Source organism: Ceratotherium simum, chromosome 28, assembly GCF_057802395.1.
Source record: "Ceratotherium simum simum isolate JZ-2026a chromosome 28, ASM5780239v1, whole genome shotgun sequence".
NCBI lineage: Eukaryota > Metazoa > Chordata > Mammalia > Perissodactyla > Rhinocerotidae > Ceratotherium > Ceratotherium simum.
Window position 1 is genome coordinate 35358143 of NC_141927.1, and position 22122 is coordinate 35380264.

General features: G+C 46.9%; 1 protein-coding gene across 4 annotated transcripts in view; it reads left to right on the forward strand.

Moving 5' to 3' along the window:
* Nucleotides 1–22122, forward strand: part of PLEKHA2 (pleckstrin homology domain containing A2) — a 58275-nt gene that overhangs the window by 5366 nt on the left and 30787 nt on the right. For 3 of the 4 annotated variants that reach the window (XM_087418540.1, XM_014786354.2, XM_004428879.3), the window contains 2 exons: nucleotides 7040–7203; nucleotides 20493–20549. In XM_087418540.1, the coding sequence (XP_087274666.1) occupies nucleotides 7063–7203; nucleotides 20493–20549 (198 nt within the window). In that variant the 5' untranslated portion in view covers nucleotides 7040–7062. The remainder of the gene's footprint in view (nucleotides 1–7039; nucleotides 7204–20492; nucleotides 20550–22122) is intronic. The other variant, XM_087418539.1, reaches the window with a different exon arrangement.

Here is a 22122-nt window from a genome sequence, read left to right on the forward strand (position 1 = left end):
ATGCTCCCACGCTTCCTAAGTTATCGTGTTTGTGTTCCGAAGGAGCTGTGCTTGTGTTTTGCTGTTGTTATTGTGGTTTTGACTGGGCCCTGAGCACTGTTGAGGCTCCACGATACACACCGATGTAGGCTGCAGGTTTAAACACAGGTGAACTCTCTTTTCACGTGGCCCATGTGTATTCTAGCAAGAGTTGTGACTGCTCGTAACCTCCACACCCCAGTTCCTGTCTGCTGTGTTACAGTCCTCTCGGAGACCTCTGATGTCATTTCCCGATAAACTTTCTCCTGTAGAAGTTGAGCAGTTTCCTGTTGGTATCCCTTTCGCTTACCACCAAGGCTGCTGTCTCCAGCTCCCACCCTAAGAGGGTAACAAGACAGGAGATTACTTACTGCATGCCCCACTACATGTCAAGAAATGCCTTCCTGACTTTTTTCTGGAGCAAAATTCTGGAAATTCCCTGTCCTGCCAACACAAGATAATGTGCAAGAAAACTCTCCAAATTTAAAAAATGAATGTTTTTTTCATTTTTGAACTATCAGAGGTTATAGTAGATTATTTCATAATGGGGCCAATACCATTTAAGGCTTTATCTCTATTACTTTCTCTCGTTTTTATTTACCTCAGACGTGTCAGAACCGTCAGGCGGATGAATCTCTTCTTTTGCTCTATTCGTTCCTGCATCTTCAACCTGCATTAGCGACCTTAAAATAAGACATCCAGTACAGCAAACCACAGCTTTCATGACTTAATGGCTCTATAGCTTTTCTTTTTTTTAAAAAAATCTGTATTTATCCATCTCTTCATTCGTCTATCCAGCCATTTATTTAAAAATTGTCAACCCTGTCTTCTAAGTTTCAAGAAGGAAAATTCTACTGGCCGTCTTTGTCAGGGTCTCTGCTTCCTTTCCCCAGAGCACTGGGCCTGGTGTGGCTCAGGTGCCGTAGCAGTAGAGGAATCTAGGCATTGACCTGGGCGTGAATATTCTCTTGGTCCAAGGACAGAGCTCTTCTATGAAGACCAGAGAGTAAGGAACCAAAGCCACAGGGGAAAGAATGAGCCTCTCTGAGAGGTGTTGCAATAGGAAGTAAGAAACCCAGCTAGATAGGAGGGTGCCAAGGCCCTCTGGATAGGTACCTGGCTCTTGGGCGATTATGATGAGTGGGATACTGCTTTATTAGGTTTAAGACTTTGAAACACCAAAAAAGTCCCAAGAGAGCTATAATTTAGGCAGGTTTTGTTTGTTTGTGGACTCTGGAGAATTGAGAAATTTATTCTCAGTTTCAAAATTTATACACTGGAGATGGGGGTGTGTGTGGAGTTAAATAGCTTTCCTTCTTGCTAAATAAAGTAACACACATTCCCTGTAGAAAATTTGGAAAATACAGAAAATATATAGAAGTAAATAAAATTTACCCATAACCCGTGGATAATAACTGCTAAGATTTTGGTGTCTGTAAGTCAGTCTTTTTCTATCCAAATGTAGAAATACAAAAATAATATTTAGAGGTTGAGATCATATTATAAATCATATTGTAGCTTAAAAACACTTATCATGATATGGTGAGTTTCTCCCTAATTCATTTAAAATCACTTGGAAACATAGTTTTTAATGATTGTGTAACATTTCCGTATGTGAATGTCCTATAATTTAGTTATTCCCTAGCACATTTCCAACTTTTTGTTACTATAAATTCTATTGCAGTTGCCATCTTTTTATTTTAATCTTTATTTGCATTTTTTTGTATGTGTGTGAGGAGATCAGCCCTGTGCTAACATCTGCCAATCCTCCTCTTTTTTTTTTTTTGCTGAGGAAGACTGGCCCTGGGCTAACATCCGTGCCCATCTTCCTTCACTTTATATGGGACACCGCCACAGCATGGCTTGCCAAGCAGTGCCACGGTGCATGCCCGGGATCCAAACCAGTGAACCCCGGGGCCATCGCAGCGGAGCAGCGCGCACTTAACTGCTTGTGCCACCGCGCCGGCCCCGGCATTTTTGTTTATTTACTTGGATGGAATCCTAGAAGTAGAATTACTGGGTCAAAGAGTGTGAACACTTTTAGCTCTCTTACATGTTGCCAAATTTCTTTCCAGAAAGGTTCACGCTCCTGTCCCGGGTATAAAGAATTCTAGGGGGCCAGCCCCATGGCATAGTGGTTAAGTGCATGTGCTCCGCTGCTGGTGGCCCAGGTTCGGATCCCGGGCATGCACCGAGGCACCGCTTGTCAAGCCATGCTGTGGTGGCGTCCCATATAAAGTGGAGGAAGAAGGGCACAGATGTTAGCCCAGGGCCAGTCTTCCTCAGCAAAAAGAGGAGGATTGGCATGGATGTTAGCTCAGGGGCAATCTTTCTCAAAAAAAAACAAAAAAAAGAATCCTAGGAAATTTTTTCAAGCAGATGACATTTGTTTCAAGCAGCAATCTTCTCTTTATTTTTTAGCCCCTCTGGTGCCTCTGTCTCTCATGGGGGCATGTTTTATTTTCTTAGGGTCTTGGTCCCAGCTGTCTCTTGTATATGAATGAGCCTGGTAAGATGTCAATTGCCTCAATTCCTAAGGGACAATTTTGTTCTTGGCTTGAATCTTCTCCAGTGATGGAACCTAAGGCATTGAAATGGGCAGTGGAGGAGATATTTTGGACAGGGATGTCTCCCAGTGCCTCTCGTCTCATTCTAAGGGAGGCAGCCATTGACTCTTTTTTCTTGTGATCTTCATCTGGTCAACTTGCAAATGATGGCCAGGAGCCTCAGTTTAATGGACATTTAACCCATTTTGCTGATCAATGAGTAACTTCATGCAAATTCAGTTTCTTTCTGAAAGTTTCACTTTTACCATAAATTAAATGTTTAACATGTTTTCATTTGCAGCATATACTTAGGAACTTATATACTGAAGAAATCTAGATCATATAAAACTTCCTTTTTTCTATTGTACTTTTCCTTAAAATACATTATTTAGTTATTTGGATTATGTGAGACCATGTTTTGGTTTGGTTTGGTTTGGGGTGTGTGTGTGTGTGTTTGTGTGTGTGTGTGAGAGAGAGAGAGAGAGAAATTGATTGTGTGTACACATAATTTTGATTTGCATTTAACAAGGTCCAGGAAGGCAGATGAAGCAGAAAACAAATGTGAAAAAATGTTCAGCCTCACTGAGCATCATTATATATTTAAAACTAGCAACAGTTTAAAATAATGAGAACATTCAATGTATATAATATTGTAGTGATGGCAGCAATATATTGCTGGCTGCAATGTAAACAGATGAAATATTTTTAGAAAGCAATTTCGTAATAGCCCTCAAGAATTGTCAAAGATGGTAACCTATGATCTAGTCATGTTATTACTTGGAATTTTTGCTGTTTCCTTGTAAAAGAAGAAACAAAGCATGAGAATATGAATTTTAGCATTAGAAAAATTGGATATAATCCAAATGTCTAATCATAGAGAAATGGTTAAGTAAATTATAGTAAATCCAGTCCAGTAATGTTATGCAACTATTAAAAACAATGATTATAAAGACTGTGTAGCAACATAGAACGTGTTTATGATATAATTTAAAATTTTAAAAAGGCCGATTATGTGGACAGGGGCATGAAAAAGCATGCAAAAATGAAAACAGTTGCCTAATGTGATTTTTTTAAATGCCAACATTGTTATATTGTGATTTTTGCACGAAACACAGAAAACGCTGGGCCGAGGGCCCTTCCTGCGCACGTATTCTGTGCTCTTCGTCGTCCGTGTGTTGTGAAAGCTAAGAAGCTGCTTGGGGAGTGATTTCGCTTTGATATTAGAGCAAAGGAGGAGGAGCTAGCCCGAGAGAGGATTACCTGGTGCTCTGACCCAGCGAGGACACTGCGTGTCGTCCCAGGAGATGGGGAGAGTCACTGTCAGGGTGTGGGGTGGGGGGCAACTCCTGGGACAAACTGCCCAGTGTTACCCTCCACCCAATAGTTTTACACTGGGGAATTCGAGTTAACGTGAAATTTAAGATAACAAGTGATTTTAGAGAGTCAGAAAACGGCCAAAACTATATAACTGGAGGAGCGTTGTGAGAGTTGGAAGCTTTGCCTTGGTCTTGGTAGGGGAATTTTGGGGTGACAGTATGTATCTGTGCATCAAGGTGTTCTTTTTCTCCCCTTAAGTACCAATTGCTAGCTCTTCCCTTTCTCCCCTCACTGCCCAGTTGTTGGGGCTGGGCATGTGTTGGGGGGCCTCTCTGGGAAAAAGAGGAGGAGCCAGCGGAGACTTGGAAGATGATGATGACAGGTTGAAGAAGCAGGGAGAGGGGATTTGGGGGCTGGGGGCAGCAGACTCTCTGTACCAAATCCTAGCAGCTGTTGTGACAAAGGATATACAAATGGGGTCAGAATGAACTGTCAGAGGATTGGGGCTTGGAGCCTCAGGTTTGTGTTTTGTGCACCATTGCTGCTGTGTGGTTGGCTGGTTATAACCACGTTTTCCTGTGATGCTCGGTTCTCCTGCAGCAGATCCTTCCCCCACCTCCCACATTCTTGGTGAGCTCTGTGACTCAGCTGCTTCTCAGGACATCTGAGCAGTTGTTTTTTTTTTTTTTTTGGTGGGGAGAGAACCACAATCAGGAGATGTTGGAACCAGAATTCTTCTTTTTATTACCTTTCTTTTAGTACATGAAGGTCCTCTCCCACTCATGGATCCGTGCAAGTGGGAAGCCCCCTCAACAAAAGTAGACTGTTGGGGGATTGCAGAAGGACTACCTTCTCTAGCCTCTGACTTGAGAAAAAGGCATGATTAATCCTGTGGGCTGGAAGGGAACCTGGGAAAGCCAGCATGAAGTTGGATGCCATGCTTACCACTAGAGCCCGGAGACAGTCGGCTCTGTTATCCCGTGCAGTTTATGTGCTTTCTCTTAGAGATGTCCCAGGAGGGGCACCAGCCCTGAAACCCTGGAAATGCTGTCTCAGGGGCTGGGCTGGCATCAAGGGAACTTGAGTTTTCCTGGGGGATTGGTGAGCTCCCTCATCCCGACCAGACAGCTGTGCACTCTCGCTCTAAGGCTGACCCAGCCTTTCTCCTGGCACTCCTGTTTTCCTCTGATTCCCTAGAGGGGAAGCTGCATCCTGTCTCAGGATAAACTCCCTCCCCAGCCAACAGCAGGCCTCGCCTTCCCATCTCTAACCCAACGTCTGCGAGAAGACCAAGTTCCTCCCATGGCGTTTGTTCCTCACTCTTGGCTCAAGCCCCTCTCTTTGCCTTTCCTGAACTCACACTTGCCGGGTGGTGAGATTGCAGCTGGGATGGAAGCTTAGGTGGGGAGGGCACCAGCGCAGGGCATCAGACAGAGGTGATGCTACTTTGCGCCCGGTGTTTCTCTCCCTCCCCCCCCACGCCGCCATTGCCCTCCACTTCCGCTCTACTGCCACTGCCTTCTCCTCTGCCATCTTTTTAAACCTCCGCTTTCCACTTCTTTATCCTTTTCTCCCTCCCGTCTCTTACTTCTGCTCCATTTTCTTCCTTTTCGGCTGCTCTCTTTCATCTTTGTGCTGTTTCCCTGCCTGCTTCTTTTTTCCTTGTCCCTCATCATTACCCAGCGAGTAGCCGTGGGATCCCTGACCGTCTCGTCTCCCTTCTGAGCTGTCTGTCCCCATTGGGACAGCCAAGAGATTCACTATTCCCTGGTATCCTTCTGTGTGTGTGGGGTGGGGTCGGGGGGCGTGTTTTTCTTGGGGCAGCTTCCCCAACGCTGCAAGGCCCCTTGTGGGGGTGGGAGAGAGCAGACTACACCACCAGTTACCACTGTTAGAATCAGCCTGATCTCGTGGGAATGTGGGACTGGCCCTCCCTGGGCCTGGAAGATTGCGGGTGTGGCATCTTGGTAGCTTACTTGCTGACCCAGTGTTGTGGTGCAGGGAATGGCCCTAAGCCAGCCGTCTGACAGCTTTGTTTAGCTATGGACTAAGGGCTGTGGTGGGCTTGGGTCACAGTAAATTTTGGTTTGTTGGAGTCAAGCAGGGCCAGCGGTGGGTGGTATCTGTCCTTGAAATTCTGAGTGTCATGTGGTGTTTTCTGACCCTGTGGACCCACTGTGTTGGGCATCCAGGTTGGGTGTAACTGTGCAGTGGGAGGCGCTCATCCTCCTTGGGGAGGAGACAGAGCTCCTGCCCTTTCCTTTGGCTCTTCAGAGAGAGGAAGGAAATCAGGAGCAGGGAGGCCGGCTTGTCTTGCGTCACCGAGACCCCTTCTGTAGTCAGTGAAGGTGGTCGGGGCTGAGCTTTCCTCTGATCCCTCATCCTTCCAATTACAAGTGGCCTCTGGGTAACAGCAAAGTGCAGTAGGTGAACCCAGGGCTGAGGGATGTGGCCCTGCCACAGGCCCCAGGAGCCCCTCAGATGTAATTCCTTGGTAGCTTCATGGAGCTGGAGGGGCTGCTCTTGATGACTGAGTTCCCGGCAGAGTTTTATCCAGGTATTTGAATTGGAGCTTAAATCCTTTCTGAGATAGTTTCTTTATGTATAAAATTGGGCTATGGCCTACTTTACCAGGCTTTTGTGAAGAGTGATAATAGTACCTACTGTTTATGAAGTGCTTAATATGTGCCAAGCACTTAATTCTCACCAGAATCTTATGAGGTGTAGGTACTGTTATTATCCCCATTTTACAGATGCAGAAACTGAGGTGCGGAAAGATAAAATAGTTTGTGGTCACACAATTAGTAAGTGGCCAGAACTGGACTTTGAACCCAGGCTCCTGACCCAAAGTCTAGGCTCATATCCTCTATGTATGTAAAGTTGCCTAACGCTCTGTGTGGCACACGGTAGAGCCTCAGGAAAGTTAGTTTAATATGTGTTAGTGGATTTTGATAATTGCTTACGGAAGGGAATTGATGGAGGTTTCCAGGGTCTGATTGGGTGGAATGTTGGGTGCCCTGTGGAAGGAAGCTGATGAGAGAGAGTACCACCCTCACTTTTTGAGGAGGTGAGTCAAGGCAGAGTGAGGTTCCGACAGGTCCCGAGGCAGAGCCCACTTCACCTTCCTCACCAGTATCTCCCTCCCTCCTGCCATGCAGGGTGATGTGAGCAGAGCCCAGGAATGCCTTATGTGGATCGTCAGAACCGAATCTGTGGGTTTCTGGACATCGAGGAGAATGAGAACAGCGGCAAGTTTCTGCGGAGGTACTTTATTCTGGACACCCAGGCCAACTGCCTTCTCTGGTACATGGACAACCCCCAGGTGAGAGCTATGTGGGAGGGTGGCAGGGTGGCTGGCTGCCCATCATTGCCTGGGAGGAATGCACACGGGATTAACCTCAAGGGCTTCATCTCTCACGGGCAGCACCAACTTGCTGGTCACTAAGGAGGGAAGAACCCCATAACACACACACGTACACGCACATACACAATCACACAACCACACATGCACAGGAGACCATCCCAGATCTTAGCTTGAGGAGAAAGAAGCTCATCTCTCCTGACCCTGGTGGTCTGGTGTCTTTTCTCACACTCAGGAATTTAACACTTGCAAAAGTCAGGCAGAGGCTGGCCAAGCTGGATCCGGTGTCCAAGGCATGGCTTGCCTCCTCTCACCTCTCTCGTTAGGGCTGTGGCCTCGTGGCCACTCCTGCTCTTCCAGTCTCGGGCCCCTCCCCGGCAGAGAATGTGACCTGGTTCCCTGACTGGATAAGTGTGGAACTTCTTGGGTCTCCTGCATCAGGGAGTCAGAATCCTGGATTGGAGATGACCTTGGATGCACCTAGTTTTGCTTCCTCATGCTACAGATGAAAAAAACTGAGTTTCAGACATGGGAATTGACTTTGGCAAGGACACAGCCAGAGTTAGGTGACCAGCTTAGCATTTTGTGGCAGTCAGGCACAAAGAGGGGGGAGCCCCCTAAGTTTTATTGCTGAGCCTGGGAATCCCTGGGGTCGTCCCTGGTCTGGGAAAAAGTTGCTCTACCCCTGATTTGGGATCTCGTCTTTTTTTCTGGTGCTGTGAACGCTCTTGGCTTTTTCCTTTCCACTGCCCTGGAGCAGTTTGTGGAAGGAGGCCCTAAAGACTGGTGTGGCCCCTAAATGGCAAGATCATGGGTCATGGCCATGTTGGGGTGGGGAGGGTGTGGGGCTGAAATCTGGCTCTGGTCCAGAGCCTTGGGAAGAGGAGTGTCTGAGTGTTGGGGATGGATGTGAAATGGAGAATGTCCTGAGTCGCTAGGTCATTATCCAGAGACTAACCCTCTAGAGGCCTTTGGCATCTGTCCTCTGGATTTGATGGCTGAGAGAAAACGCTATAGATACAGAAAACGTACTTAGGTCAGCTGCCACTAATTGCCTTCTCCAGGAAAGACTTAACCCAAAATAGAACTGTGCCCCATGTTTCACCCCACATTCCTGGTCACCCTACTGTTGATTACTTTCATTTAAAGTGCTGAGCATGCAGAGTGAGAGCTACGCACCAACACTTACGCCCTTGCCTTGGCCTGGAATGCTTGCTTCTTACAATGTTTTGGTCTTGGGTTTGCCTTTGGGCCCTGCTGTGTCATTTTCCTGCCTTTGCCTTTCTGCACAGGTGTCCACAGCTGGGTCAACAGATTCTCAGTGAAGGGAAGTAGCATTTTCGGTGCCGCTGCCCCACTGTTGGAGGAGCTTGGAGTCAAGTCTTTGTTGCTACTAGACTTGGCTTCTGGTGTGCCCAGGATGAGCCCCGAGTGACTTGTGGCCTCTGGGTCTTATCATTCCCTTTCCCTTTTTCTCCCTTTTAATACCTTCTCCCATTCACCTGCTGTGTTAGCTCTGGTAATTCGAATGGGTTTTTGTCCTGATTTACCTGCTTAGCACCATGCTTCCTACTGGGACTGTTCTTAACCCAAATTCACTTGCTTGGGGAATCCTGCCTCCCTGTTGCCGGCTGCCTCCCCTGAGAGCTGGACCCTCCTTCATATGGGCCACAGGCTGAGAGGCTTGCTGTCAGTGACATGTCACCCAAGACCACATTGTCACCATCTTGGATCTCGAATGTTGCCAGTTGTCAGGACTTCCCTTGCTCCGTCCTGCCCTCTGGTTGACTGTCCCTTGGTTCCAGAACCTGCACTAACCTTGGATGCTGGGCCTCAGGCTGCCTTACTGGGATCTCTGGAGTCAGCCTCTGCAGCAGGTCCCACCCTGCCCAGGGCAGCCTCCTGCGCTTCCCTGTCAGCTGAGCTCTCAGGATGCTCTTGGTGCTAGACCCTTGTTTAAGTCTGAGTTACCAAATAGAACTTGGTTCCGGCTGAAGATTCTTTACATTTTTCCTGGAAGCAGAGATTTCAGCTGGCTCAGCATAGGCCTGAAAAAGGAAAGTCTTGCTATGACATAGCAATAGTTCAGAACATTTTACTTCTTCAGTTGTTGGCTTAGGTCTTTGTTGTGTTAATGGCCAAACAACCATACTAGACTTGAGACTGGATATTTTTGTAAGTTGTAAACTAGTATTAGCAAACATTTATTACCAAGTGCCAAGCACTATTCTAAAGACTTCACTGGGTTTTCGTTTCATTCTGACAGCTAGTCTGCTTGGTAGGTATTATTATCCTCATTCTATTGGTGAGGTGGGTGAGGCAGAGAGGGGAGGAAATTTGCCCATGGTTACATAATAAGGAAGTGAACTGGCAGAGCTAGGATTCTAACCCTGGCAGTCTGACTCCAGTTCCCCTGCTATTGTTGCTGATTATGAGGCAGTCATCCTGATGTTGCTTGGGAGGAAGGAAAGCCTTCAAAGGTAGTCTCTGATGAAGAAAGACAAGCTGGAGGACTCTCAGGGCTGGGAGGTCCTAGAGAGCCGGGAGCTCATCTGGCTTAGCTTTTGATCCAGTGTCCACCCTTTGATAAACACGTGCTCATTGAATGAATGAATGAACAGTCTAAAGAGGGCCAGGTGAAGAGGCTCTCAGAAGGGAGGCCTTGATGAATGCAGAGTGCCCCATACCGCTCTCCTGGCCTAAACCAAAGGGAAGCTCTGCAGAGTGGGGCAAAGCAGAGTGCCAGGAGTCAGGAGATGGATTGGTGGTGACCCCCACGAGCAAACTGGGGGTTTTGTCTGTCCCTGTAGAGAGAGGCATTGGGAACTGTTTGGTCACTGAGCATCTTACTTTTATGGGGAAAAGGAGACACCTGACATGAGATCTTACTTATTTCATAGGCATTAGTAAGCAGGGGATTTTCTGAACCCAGGTCTCTGACCCTTGCCTGTTTAAGCCTTTGGTAGTTGGTGTTTATGGAGCCTCTCTTTACTACCCTTACTACTACTGTTATTACTAACTGCGGGTTATCCTTACTGAGTGGTTGCCTTATACCAGCCATTGTGAGAAAGGCTTTACATTTACTATCTCAGTAGGTCCTCTCAATAATCCTGGGATTCAGGGACTGTTACCACTCTCGCAGTACTAGGCAAGGTGCAGAGAAATTCAGCGACTTGTTCAAGGTCGCACAGGTGGTAAGTGCAGAGCTGCAGTTGAGGCCAGGTCTGTCTGATTCCAGAGTCTGCACTCTTCACCTCTGTCTGCTTCCTTCCTCCTGCTGATACTTGTGCACAGCCCTGTGCAAGGTCCTGTAGACAATGTGGGGGTGAATTCAGGGAGGTCTTTGCTACCAGGAAGTTTCCTGTTTAGCTGGGGAGATGAAAACAACACACACAAAACTATTGTGCTAAAAATCCCAGTCCATCTTCATGACAAGATAGCGTCTCATTCAGTTGAATGGCCCAGATGCCAGTAGTTTGGTTGAAGAAGAGATTACAGTTTTTTTTGTTTGTTTTTTGTGAGGAAGATCAGCGCTGAGCTAACATCCGATGCCAATCCTCCTCTTTTTTGCTGAGGAAGATTGGCCCTGGGCTAACATCCGTGCCCATCTTCCTCTACTTGGTATGGGACGCCGCCACAGCATGGCTTGACAAGTGGTGCATCAGTGTGCACCCAGGATCCGAACCTGCAAACCCAGGTCACTGCAGCAGAGTGCGCGCAGTTAACCGCTGTGCCACTGGGCCGGCCCCAAGATTACACTTTTCCCTGTCACTGCCCGTCCAGGGAAGACGTAGGGCCTGGAGGTGGAGACTCAGGTGGAAAGTTCTCAGGTCTGGGAGATAAGAGATCAAGGATCAGATCCTGGCCCTGCCACTAAGTAGTTTTGTATGTCAGGCAAGTCATTTATCCTCTCTGGGCTATAGGCACTCCAGGTGATCCTTAACATGGCTGTTAGCCCTTCATTTCCTGAAGGGTCGAAAATAGAGCGAGATCCTCGAGGTGGGCAATTATTTAGCACATATTTGCTAACCGTGCCCTGTGTGCCAGACACCAGTCTAGATGCTGAGGCTACAGCAGCAAACAAGACAAAAAGTCTTTGCCTTCATGGAGTGTACACTGTAGCTGGGGAGACAGATGATTAAATAAAAATGTGGGGAGAGCTGCAGGGCACCCCTTCATGGAGGGGTGGCGTGAGATCCAGATTAGAAGGATGGGTGAGATTAATTATTACTACAGGTGATTCCCATTTGTAGAGTACTTCACAGCTTTTGAAGTGTGTCGCTTACAATAGTTTATTTGATTGTTACGCACCCTGTCCTAAGCAGAGAGAAGAAGGGTGAGAGGAGGGCATTCTATGGGAGGGAACCAGCGATCATTATGGGGCAGATGCAGCGTGGAGGAGGGGAAGTGAGCTCACCTGTTTAGAGGGTGCTTAAGGTTGGGTTCCCCAGAAAACCCTGAGACAAGGATTTGAGGCAGGTTCTTTATTAAGGAAATGTTCCCCTGAGACTGTCAAGAGCCTGGGAAGCAGGACAGGGAAGGGGAGGAAGCCAGACCAGGGTGTGGGCTCGGGAGAAAGTCTGCCAGGGCTGGGCCTTAGCCTGATCCTGCAAGGGGTGCTCGCAGTAAGTTAGGCCTAAGAGTTGTCCCAAGGGAGCTGGGCTTCTCAATGCCCTGCTGGACAGTCCCGGTTCCGGGTCTGCAAATGTGGCAGAATGGCTCCGGTAGCCTGAAGACAGCCTGCGGAAGCTGGGCTGCAGGTGCCGCCGTTGGGAGCACCGCAAGACGGCAAACAGAGCTGGGAGGCCAGCGACAGTGTCCACCCACGGAGTGTGTCGAGGCTGCGTGTTAGGCTCAGCATGTGTGACCGGGTACAGCCTTGAATGCCTGACAGGTTTTAGAGTCAATGTGGTAAGGTAAGGAATCCAGGTTTTTAACACAGGCAGTAGTGACACCAAAGTGATATAGGATAAAACCCATTAGGTAAAAAGGACCCCTATAAATGGAGAGTTTCAATATTATTGATTATGGCCACTGATATGGCTAATGCATTTAAAAATCAATATGCTGACAACATCAAGCACACAAATAATTCTTGAATAGAAACAAACATTGGCTGGATTTCCCTTAAAACATTGCTGTGAGATTATGGCGCCAGCGCTTGTGTTTTAATTGAATATTGGTCCCTATCACGAGAGAGGAGATGAAGTTCCTTAATTAGGCCGCTGTGCTTTATTACTGTGACCTACGGAGTAACTAACTATGTTTTGGTTGCACAGCCGTGCTCAGTTCCACCCTTCTCATGCCCACTTGGCTGAGTAATTGCATGTCTGAATTATATAGCCCCAAACGAAGGATAAACAGAAGCGTGAAAACAGTATTGCGCTAGATTGTTCTTTTCAAATTTACTCTGTGAAATGTATTTTCTCTCTTTTGCTGAAAAACACTTAGATGTTTTTACTTTGCAAAGGCCATGATGTGAATGGAACATAATACCCAAAAAGATTGCGTCTCTGCATCTCTGGTAACTCGAGGCTCTTCCATTTTTGCTTTTTTTTTTCAAATAAGCTGAAAGCAATTCTTTCCATTGACAGAGGCAGAGCTTTAGCTATGTTGACAAAAAGAGGGATATTTGGCTGCATTTTAGTAGAAAGAATACAGAAGAGTGGTAGGAAATTATATTAACACATAGTGTATAATGGACAGTAGTTTTGTCTGAAAAGCTAAGCAAAATTTGGTGGTTATTATTATTATATTTTTTTAATTTTTTGTTTATTGCAGTAACATGGTGGTTATTTTTAAATTGCATTTTCTGTATCAGAAACATCCTTGAGCAAAATTTGGCTGAAATCCAACAATATTTAAAAGATTTGTGCATAATATACTTCAACCTGTCAAAATGCCAAGAACCAGTAAGATAACTTTCTTTAGAAAATGGCTAATACATACATATGGAACAAAATTCAAAATGTGGGAAAGCCGATGTAATGACAAGTTTCTCCCTCCCCCTCCGGTCCCCCAGCCACATATTCCCCCAGCCAGAGGCAACCAGTATTACCAGTTTCTTGTGTGTCTCTCCAGAGATATTCTCTGTATATACAAGCATCATGATAACTTTCAGATCTTCAGCAGTTGTTTGGGCAAAGTGTTTTTAATTCATGGATTTTGTGTAGTTGGTATATTAACTATCCGTGTGGACACATGGTTTCAAGGGTTAAGTGGAATTTCTGGCATGATTTTGTCCATACTGTGTTAGAGTAAGAATGCAAGATTCCTTTGGGGAAAAAAATCTCAAAAGAAGATTTCAAGTGACAGATCTGTACTTTCACCAAAATGCAAATTCTGCCAAGGGTAAATTATTATTAAATTAATGTTTTTAGAATGAAAATTATATGTGGACTTTCTGAGAGTTAACATAAAATACTGTAAGTGCAATTTTGTATTATATGTTTTCTATAGTAATCTTTTTTAAACAATTCTTGTTTTTATATCAAGATGTACTTTGTCTAAATTAAAAAGAAGTAAAAACTAAAAAGCGCTTTGGAACAGTGGTGTTAATAGTTAGCACTCCTTGGTATTAAAGTCCAAGCAGCTAGAGAGAGAGAGGCTATGAAACTTAGCAGAGGATTTACTAACGCAAAACCATGGTGATGCCTGTTTGTTTTCTTAAAATTTGTCTTTTGTTATATTGTTTTTATGTTTTGCTTTAGATTTTAACCTTCAGCATTTGTTTAGTATATCTATTATATATATCCATTTTTATATATTTTTATATATATTTATATACAAAAGGATGCCATTTTATTGTTAAAATAATGTCTCTAAGGCAAAGCAGGCAATTGTGTGTTTGGGAGTGGGGCTGCTATTAGATTTTGCTTCAGAGCCCATTTTTATTAGTTATATCAGCTGAGCATAGGACAGCTTGGTGAATACATTAATTAGGGAAACGTCCGTTTTTTTGAGCCTTCTTTCCTCATCTGTAAAGTAGGGGTAATGAGATGAATTCTCTCTCTCTCTGACATAGTTGCTGTGAAGATTAAACCAAGTAATGTATGTGAAGTGCTTTCATAAACTCCGAAGTGCTACAGAGATGTTACTTGTTAAGAAAGTTTGTTCTGGCAGTGACGTCAGGATGGACGGGGAAGTGGGGAGAGCCTGGAGTTGGAGATGACAGCGAGGAATTTGTCCTAGAGCTTCCTGATATGTCTGTGTGGTGTGGTGGGAATTGGGAGGAAGGGACAGATTTAAAAGCTGTATGAAGGAAGAAAGTGACAGGCGTGGTGACTGACTGAAGGGTGAAGTAGAATAGTCAATGGTTTAGTACCTGGTTGACTGGAGAGAGAACGTGGAGCCGCTGACGGAGAGGGGGAAGTTGGGAAGGGAACCAATTAGAGGGTGGAGGGGAAGTGACGATTGAGTTTGAGGCAAATGTGGAGGAGACTGAGTTGAGGAAAGGGTGAAGGAGTTGGCTTATTGAGTTTAAGGTTTTAATAGTTGGCCAATAGTTAGAATTTTGGAACTGGAACCTGTCCAGGGGCCTATCTAGAGCCCAGGGCTTTGACTGTGTCTTTAGGCAACTATCATCAGGATTGGAGGAGGAGTAAAGGACTGGAGACTGTGGTGGCCAGGAGACTTACATGTCATGGAGTCCACCCTGGCTAAAGCCAGTGCTGGTGTACATCAACAAGAAAGAGACCTGCAGAAAGAGAATGAAAGCATTACACCAACACAGCAATGTATGGTGTAGAATTGACTTCTCATGAAGGGGAAGATTAAATGCATATTTTGAACTGGAGAATAGGGAGAGTAGCCAGGGGCATTTCACCTCTCCTCAAGTTAATATCGGGAAGTGGAGCTAAGGGTGGAGGGAGGGAGTGTGTTTGATACCAGAGCAGCGGGTAAAGCCACTGTCTGGGTCACCTAAGCCTGGGAATAGCTTGGTTACTTTCTTTTTGGTTATTCTCTCGTGCCAAAGCGAGGGCTGTGGAATGTGGGGGAGAGGGAATTATACTCTCCCCTCCAGTCCCATCACACTGCTCTTCTTAGGCAAGTCCTTGTTTTCTGCGAGTCTCTGTCTGGCCTTGGCTTTTGGTGTTTTGAATTGTGGTTTCAGCCCACAGGCAGCCATGGTGGCTCATGCCCCCACTGTGGGATGTCCATGTATTTCCCCTCCTTCTCCCACTAGTTAACCAGCAAGCTGGTTTTGACTGCCTGCTCTCTTCCTTGCTGTCTGCTAGGTACCCTGGAGAATATAAGAGAAGGTAAGAGGGCCCCAGCATCTCTCCTTCCTCTTTTCCACTCGCTGAATCCCTGGTCTTTTGGAGTTTGGCACCCAAGAGCCAGTTTGACTAGTTCTGGCCCTACCTAGCTTGGGCAACTATATAGGGCCTCTTTCGGTGCAACCCTGTTGGTCCTGCTCTTGTATTTACCTTTCATTGATAATCAACTCTTAGGTACTGAGCAGGGCCTTGTATATTTGAAGGATTGTCTCACGGGAGGTGGCCTGGTATAGAAGAAAGTGCCTGGGATTTGAGAATAAGGAAGTGTTGAGTTTGAATACCTGCCTGGCTACTCAATACCTGTGTAACCTTGGGCGTGTGGCTTCACCTGCTCAATCCTTAGTTTCTTCATCTGGAAAATGAGATTGTTAGGATTAAGTGACAGTGTGCAAAAGTACCTAGCAGCAGGCCTGGTGCATAGTAGACTGTAAATATACATTACTTTCCTTCTTCCTTTCTCAAGCTGTGCTTTGCTAAAGCACCAGATTGATGTTGGGATTTATGAACTATGTCTGTCTTCATTCAGCTCCTTGAGGAAGTCTTTTCCCTGAGTTGAGCCTTAGAGGACTCGTATGGTGAATGACAAGACATCAACAGAACCTTTTAGTGCTGACATTCTGTAAATTGATGAATCCATATTTGGGTCTTCTGGTCATTTCTATGCTTCTTGTTACTCTTACTGGAAGATAGGAAAATTTTTCTATTTTGACAAGAAATAATGTTGCATCTAGAAAGAAGGCTTACCATGGGAGGTATGTCACATCTGTGTGGGCACCTCAGCTCCTTCCTCGATGATGGAAAAGGGTAAACCCTATGCTTTCCACTCTTGGGGAGTGAGATCTCCTTTCAGGTCTTTGGTGGCAGAAGAACGCTTGAGCAAAAAACAAGGCATTGGCAGTGTCTTTGTAAAACCATCAGTCTCTCTCTCTTTTTTTTTTTTTTGGTGAGGAAGACTAGCCCTGAGCTAACATCTGCTGCCAATCCTCCTCTTTTTTTCCTGAGGAAGACTGGCCCTGGGCTAACATCCGTGCCCATCTGCCTCTACTTTATATGGGACGCCGCCACAGCATGGCTTGACAAGCGGTGCATTGGTGCGCGCCTGGGATCCGAACCTGTGAGCCCCGGGCCACCACAGCGGAGCGCATGCACTTTACCACTGCACCACCGGGCTGGCCCCCATCAGTCATTTAATAGGAACCTGCCCTGTACCCTACGTTGTTCCAGGAAATTTAGAAGTACCAGAAATGTAGTTCCTCCTGATTTGCTGACATCCTCACGAATGATTGCTGCCAGCCCAGAGTGGCACTGGAATCTCCTTCCCTCTCCCTGCCCACTCCCTGCTCTTCTCTTCCTCTTCCCTGTTCACTGCTGGTGCAGCAGTCAGGGTCACTGGTTGGCTGTGGCTGGGCGTGGCCCTTTCTCTCACCAACTGCTGTGTCTCCACTGCAGAGTCAGCAGGACCAGCCAGTCTCTGCAGCAGTGGTCCTCAAACCTGGCGGCACAGTGGAATCACCTGGGGGCTTTAAACACATGCAGGTGCCTGGGCCTTCACCAGATCAGTTAACACCGTGGGGATGAAGCATGGGTATTGGTTGGTTAAAAATCTCCCCAGGTGATTCACGTAGACAGCCTTCCCACTAACCTGTCTCCACTCCCCATCTGCTCAGAGGCGTTCATCTCTGATGCCTTCTGTCCTTCTTCCTAGCCCCTTCCTCAACTCCGTCTCCTCAGGTCCTTGACCCTCTTTTGGTTGGGACTCAGTCCTTTCATGCCTGCCCCACCCAATTTCTGTCCTACAGGAACCCTGCCCCAGGTCATGGGAACTGCAGACTCAAGTGACGCCTGAGTTTGAAACATGAACAAGTCTTCCCAAAGAAACATTGTTTGCCGGTGGTGGGTAGAGGTCTTCGTTACTCTGTGACTGTAGCGGGCTTTCATGGACTGGTTTGGGAACTTAACTGCCATGCAAATAGTGTTTCATTTAAAAATTGAGTCAGCTGTGTAGAGGAATAAGATTCTACTCATGCCCTCAGTGTGCTTAAAATCTAGTTAAGAAGAGACAGAAGATACTCCAATATAGAAGCCAGGGCTAGATTTTGTCATGTAGCCCAGTTGTTCTCAGTTGGGCCTATTTAGGGATCATTTGGGAACGTTTAAAAAATTTACTTGTTCTGACCACATTCCACTTGATTCCGATTCAGTGTTTTGCGGTGAGGCTTGAGCCTGGGCCTTTTAAAATGAGCTCCCCAGGAGATTCCGATGTGTACCAGAGTTGGAGAAGGGTCAGTGTACATGAATTCAGGGAGCGGGGAGGTCAGGGTGGGCTGCAGCCGTCAGAAGGCTTCGTGAAGGTGGGTCCTAGTTTTGTCCTTTCCCTAAAGGAGATGGTTCTGTGGCCAGGAGAGGCAGCTTGTAGAGGCTCCCCGCCCACTCTGACACCCTGCCCCTCCCCAGGTGTTGTTTCTTGGCACTCCTGCCCTGACATCTGTCTGCCGAGGCCCTCAGCTCAGGCATGTTGGCACATTCTTCCTTGACTGGGAAGTGTCCGCCTTGGGCTGCCACCCTGGCAGCGAGCTGTCACCATGAATCTCCTAGGTCCAGTAATTGGAGTGGACACTGACTCGTCACTTTGGATCAAGCCTCAGTGATCCTGGGGCTGTTTTCTCCTGTCATTCATTTTCCCCCCGGGGTGGGGAGGAAGGTGGGGAAAACTGCATTTTCAGACATTCGTCATATTTTCCTGGCTTCTCATGGTGGAGAGAGGAGGTACATGTGAGCCTAGGAGCAGACTGTGAGTGAAGGGAGTGAGGACACCGCCCACCCCCAGGGTAGCTGGGCCCGGAGAACTGTGTCTTTCCCTTTGAAGCGGGGGCAGGGGACTGAGGGTGGAGCAACCCTGGAGGGGTGGAGGGGATAAAGTAGTTGAAATCTGATTGGCTCATTACGTGTGGGTTAGTGTCCAGATGGTTCCCCAAATCCCACTTCATCACTCATAATTCAAGATAGGGCTCTGGAGGCCTTTGGGCTGTGGTTTGGGGTGAGGAGAGTGAGTTGTGCAAGACCAGTCCTGAGACTTGGCATCGGCATCTTGTGATCAGCGTTGTGGGTCGGGGATAGGAACTACCCTGGGCTGGGCTCTCTCTGTGTATTTTCATGTAATTCTCACAACAAGCTTATGAAACGGGCCTTATTATCCCCATTTTATAGGTAAAGAAACTTGCCTGCAGTCGTAGGGCGATAATGTCACAGCTAGAATTCCAGCAGCTCAAGCTTTTTAGATTACACTCTGCTGCTTCTAGAGCATTGGAGTGGAAGTCAGCTGAGCTTTAGTTCAGGCTCTGCCATCAATTATGTGACCTTGTACAAATCCCCTCACTCATGAGTCACTTTCCTCAAGTGTAAAATGGGGGCTGGGGGTGGGCCAGGTGTAAGGTGTCCAGCAGGGGCTGTGGCTCCATGTGTCCCTGGAGGCTGCAGATACGGGCCAGCTTTTGGGAGCCTCACTGTGTGTGGAGCTGTCTTTGCTCGGAGTGGTTCAGGTTCTGCTCTGGGCAGTGACAGTCACTCACTGGTCTTTTGGGGTGCTGTGGCTCCTTTCTGGACTGATTTAGGGATACAAAGCCTATCTCTCTTTATCCAATACAAGTTTCCTAAAAGAATAAACAAAATGCAATCACTGTGTAGTTGAAAAAAGTGTGTCAATCAAATCATATTTGAAATGCTAATCTGGCAACTCAAAGGCAGCTTTTAGACTTATGGTCTCATTTGCAAAAAGGGGGAGATGTCTTTTTTAGATCTCTCACTCTAAAATTCTAGGGTTCTGAGAATCCTTTTATTGTAGTACTGTCTCCATCCGTTTTTTCGTGAACAGGAAATTTCACACATTGTGTTTGCTTCAGTGATGTATGTTAATTTAGATAATTTGGCCTAGAAGGACTCTTCCTTCCCATCTAAGATATTTCTTACTGGCACTTTCTTGGAATGACAGGTCATTTCACTGTTAACACTTTAGGAAATTTACTAAATTCCCATTATCCAAGATTCATTTCTGTTTATTGCTTTGAGATGACCCCAGGTAATGGGGGCTTCAAAGTTATTCTTTGAGGCTTATGGCAACAGTTTAAGAGGTCACCAAGAGCTGTGGACAAGTTCTCACCTCCGTGGGGGAGTGGATTTTCCAAGTTATAAATCAGAAAGGCCACAGCTTTCATTTCTAATCTTGGCTATTTCTTTGGTACATTACCACTCCTGTGTCTTCACTGCTTCGTTTCTGACAACAGAGAACTTAGAAAGCCAGAGCTTGTGCCAGGGTAGAATATTGCCAGACAAGGTCCCTGTGAGTTTCCTGCTGTTTTAAGAGCACATTTACTTAGTGTTTTATAGTGTACAGACATCATTCCATTTGCTACTCATAACAGTCCTGTGAAATAGACTGAACAGCTGTATTTTTTTATTTCTTTATTGTGTGAATCTGTATCCTATTTACTACAAAAGAAATTCAAAGTGGCATAAAACAGGAACAAGCCAACAAGGAGATCAGAGCAGTCAGGACAGAAAAAGTAGAATAGCTAACACTTGTGAAGAGTCATCTGTGTACCAGGGACAATTCCAAGTGCTTTTAAATGTGTTATTAACCCGTCCTTACATCTGCCTTGTGAGGTGGGTACTATTATTCCTATTTTTACAGGAGGGAAAACTGAGACTTAGTGGTCAAGGCGCTTACAGTCAGGTGGCAGAGCCCACACTTCTGACCACTGTACGAGAATCCTGCTCTCTAATAAATAAGGCCAAAGGTCGTGTTAATGTACACATATGCGTGGCAGGAGTCACCACTGTTGTACAGAGGAGGAAAGTGAGCTGAGGCTTAGGTCAGTGGCATACACAGAAGCAGAGCTGGTCTTCTGTCTCTTAGTGCTGTTTCCACTGCCTCACATAGCATCCTTCTTAAAACAAAAAACACATGTCTTTCAGAACCTGGCAATTGGGGCAGGAGCCGTTGGATCTTTGCAGCTGACCTACATCTCTAAGGTAATGGCCCAGAGCTCTGGGAATTCATGTTCTGTAAGTAGGGTTAGTATCTAAACAAGAGGAAGTGTGGGATCCTTTGGGAATTAGCATTTGGGGGTGTCGCATAGGCAGTACAGTGCCCCCCTTCCTCACGGTTCCTATGGAAGCTCTGCTGCTGACCAGGGCTGGGTGGGGTGTGGTTAGCAGGTTCTTGGAGGGTGAGCCTGCAGCCTCTTACTCCTGGGACACATCAGTCAGCGATGCTCCCAGTTCTTGCAAAGGAAGTATAGGTGGTGGGGGTAGGAGTGAGACATGACGTTTTTTGTAATTGGGATAAAGAGGAACACAAAAACAACAACAAAAAACCCAGTGACTGTAAAGGATTCTCCCCAAGGGTATAGTTAAACAGGAGCAGCTCCAAGAGTGTTGGGGCTGCTCTGGAATTTTATCAGTCACCTGGACAGGATTACTGTGGAGGGAAGGCCAAGAATGCCCGAGAAGGTCCTCAGATGTGCCAGGAAACCATTCGGCAGCCAGATATCTGCTGGAGAGTCTGGCAGGCCGGCCAACTGGCCATCCACCCCCTGGTCCAGTTTGTGCAGACGGGGCGGCGGGTGCAGCCCCTTTTAGGTGCTGAGACGGGGGGTGGGGGCTGCGGGTTGTGGTGATGCCTACGCGTAGCTGCTGAACTCAGCTTCTTTTAGCAGCCCCTCCCTGGAGCAGGCACCAGAGCTGACCTGTGATGCAGCAGTGATAAAAAGACCGGGGGATTTAGGGCCTCGCCAGAAGGAGGAACTCTTTGTCCAGTGAGGAGAGCCAGGTGGTGCCCCACCAGTGCTGAGGTTCTGGAAGTCCTGCTCTCCCGAGCACCCCTCACTTCAGGCCTCTTGGGGACCCCTGCTTGTTTGTCCACGTTCTCCCACCCTCAGAGGGTTGAGATGGGGAGAGGGGAACCTAATCGGAGTGGCTGCTCTCTCCTTTTGGTAACAAGCTTTGGGAGTCCTTGGGTTCAGCCCTCCATCAGCTGATCTGGGGGCGAGTCTGGAGGTGGAGGAGGCTGCAGGGGCTGCAGGCGGAGTCTGGCGGACACAGCTGGGGGCAAAGGCAGAAGATGCCGGGCAGTGTGAGCGGATTAGAGACAGGAGATAATGACCTGGGGGAAGGGGGAAGGGCCTTTGAAAGCGAAGCTGTGCTAGGACAGCCGCGGGCAGTTTGTGCATGCCTTGTGGTAAGAAATGTGGCTGCCTCCCAGGCCAGGCGGGCCAGAGGCCTGAGCCCTTCCCTCTCCAGTCCGGTCTTGCTGTGAGCTCATTAGGTCGTTTCTTCAGGAGGTTTGGAGACAGAGAATTCAGAGAGGAGGGAGCAGAGAATATCAATATTAATGAAACCCCAAAGGCTCTCCTGTTTGAGAAGATTTTTTTGTTGTTGTTGGGGGAAGAGTGAATACAATTTCCTGCTGAATCATGATTTACAAATGCACCTCAGATGAGAGTTTTTAGAATTCTCCTCTTCAGAGCCTCCCTCATTTAGAAAGTATGGACCTGCCTTTTAGCCCTTCATGAGAGAGGCAGGCCTGGATGGGTTTTCAAAACCC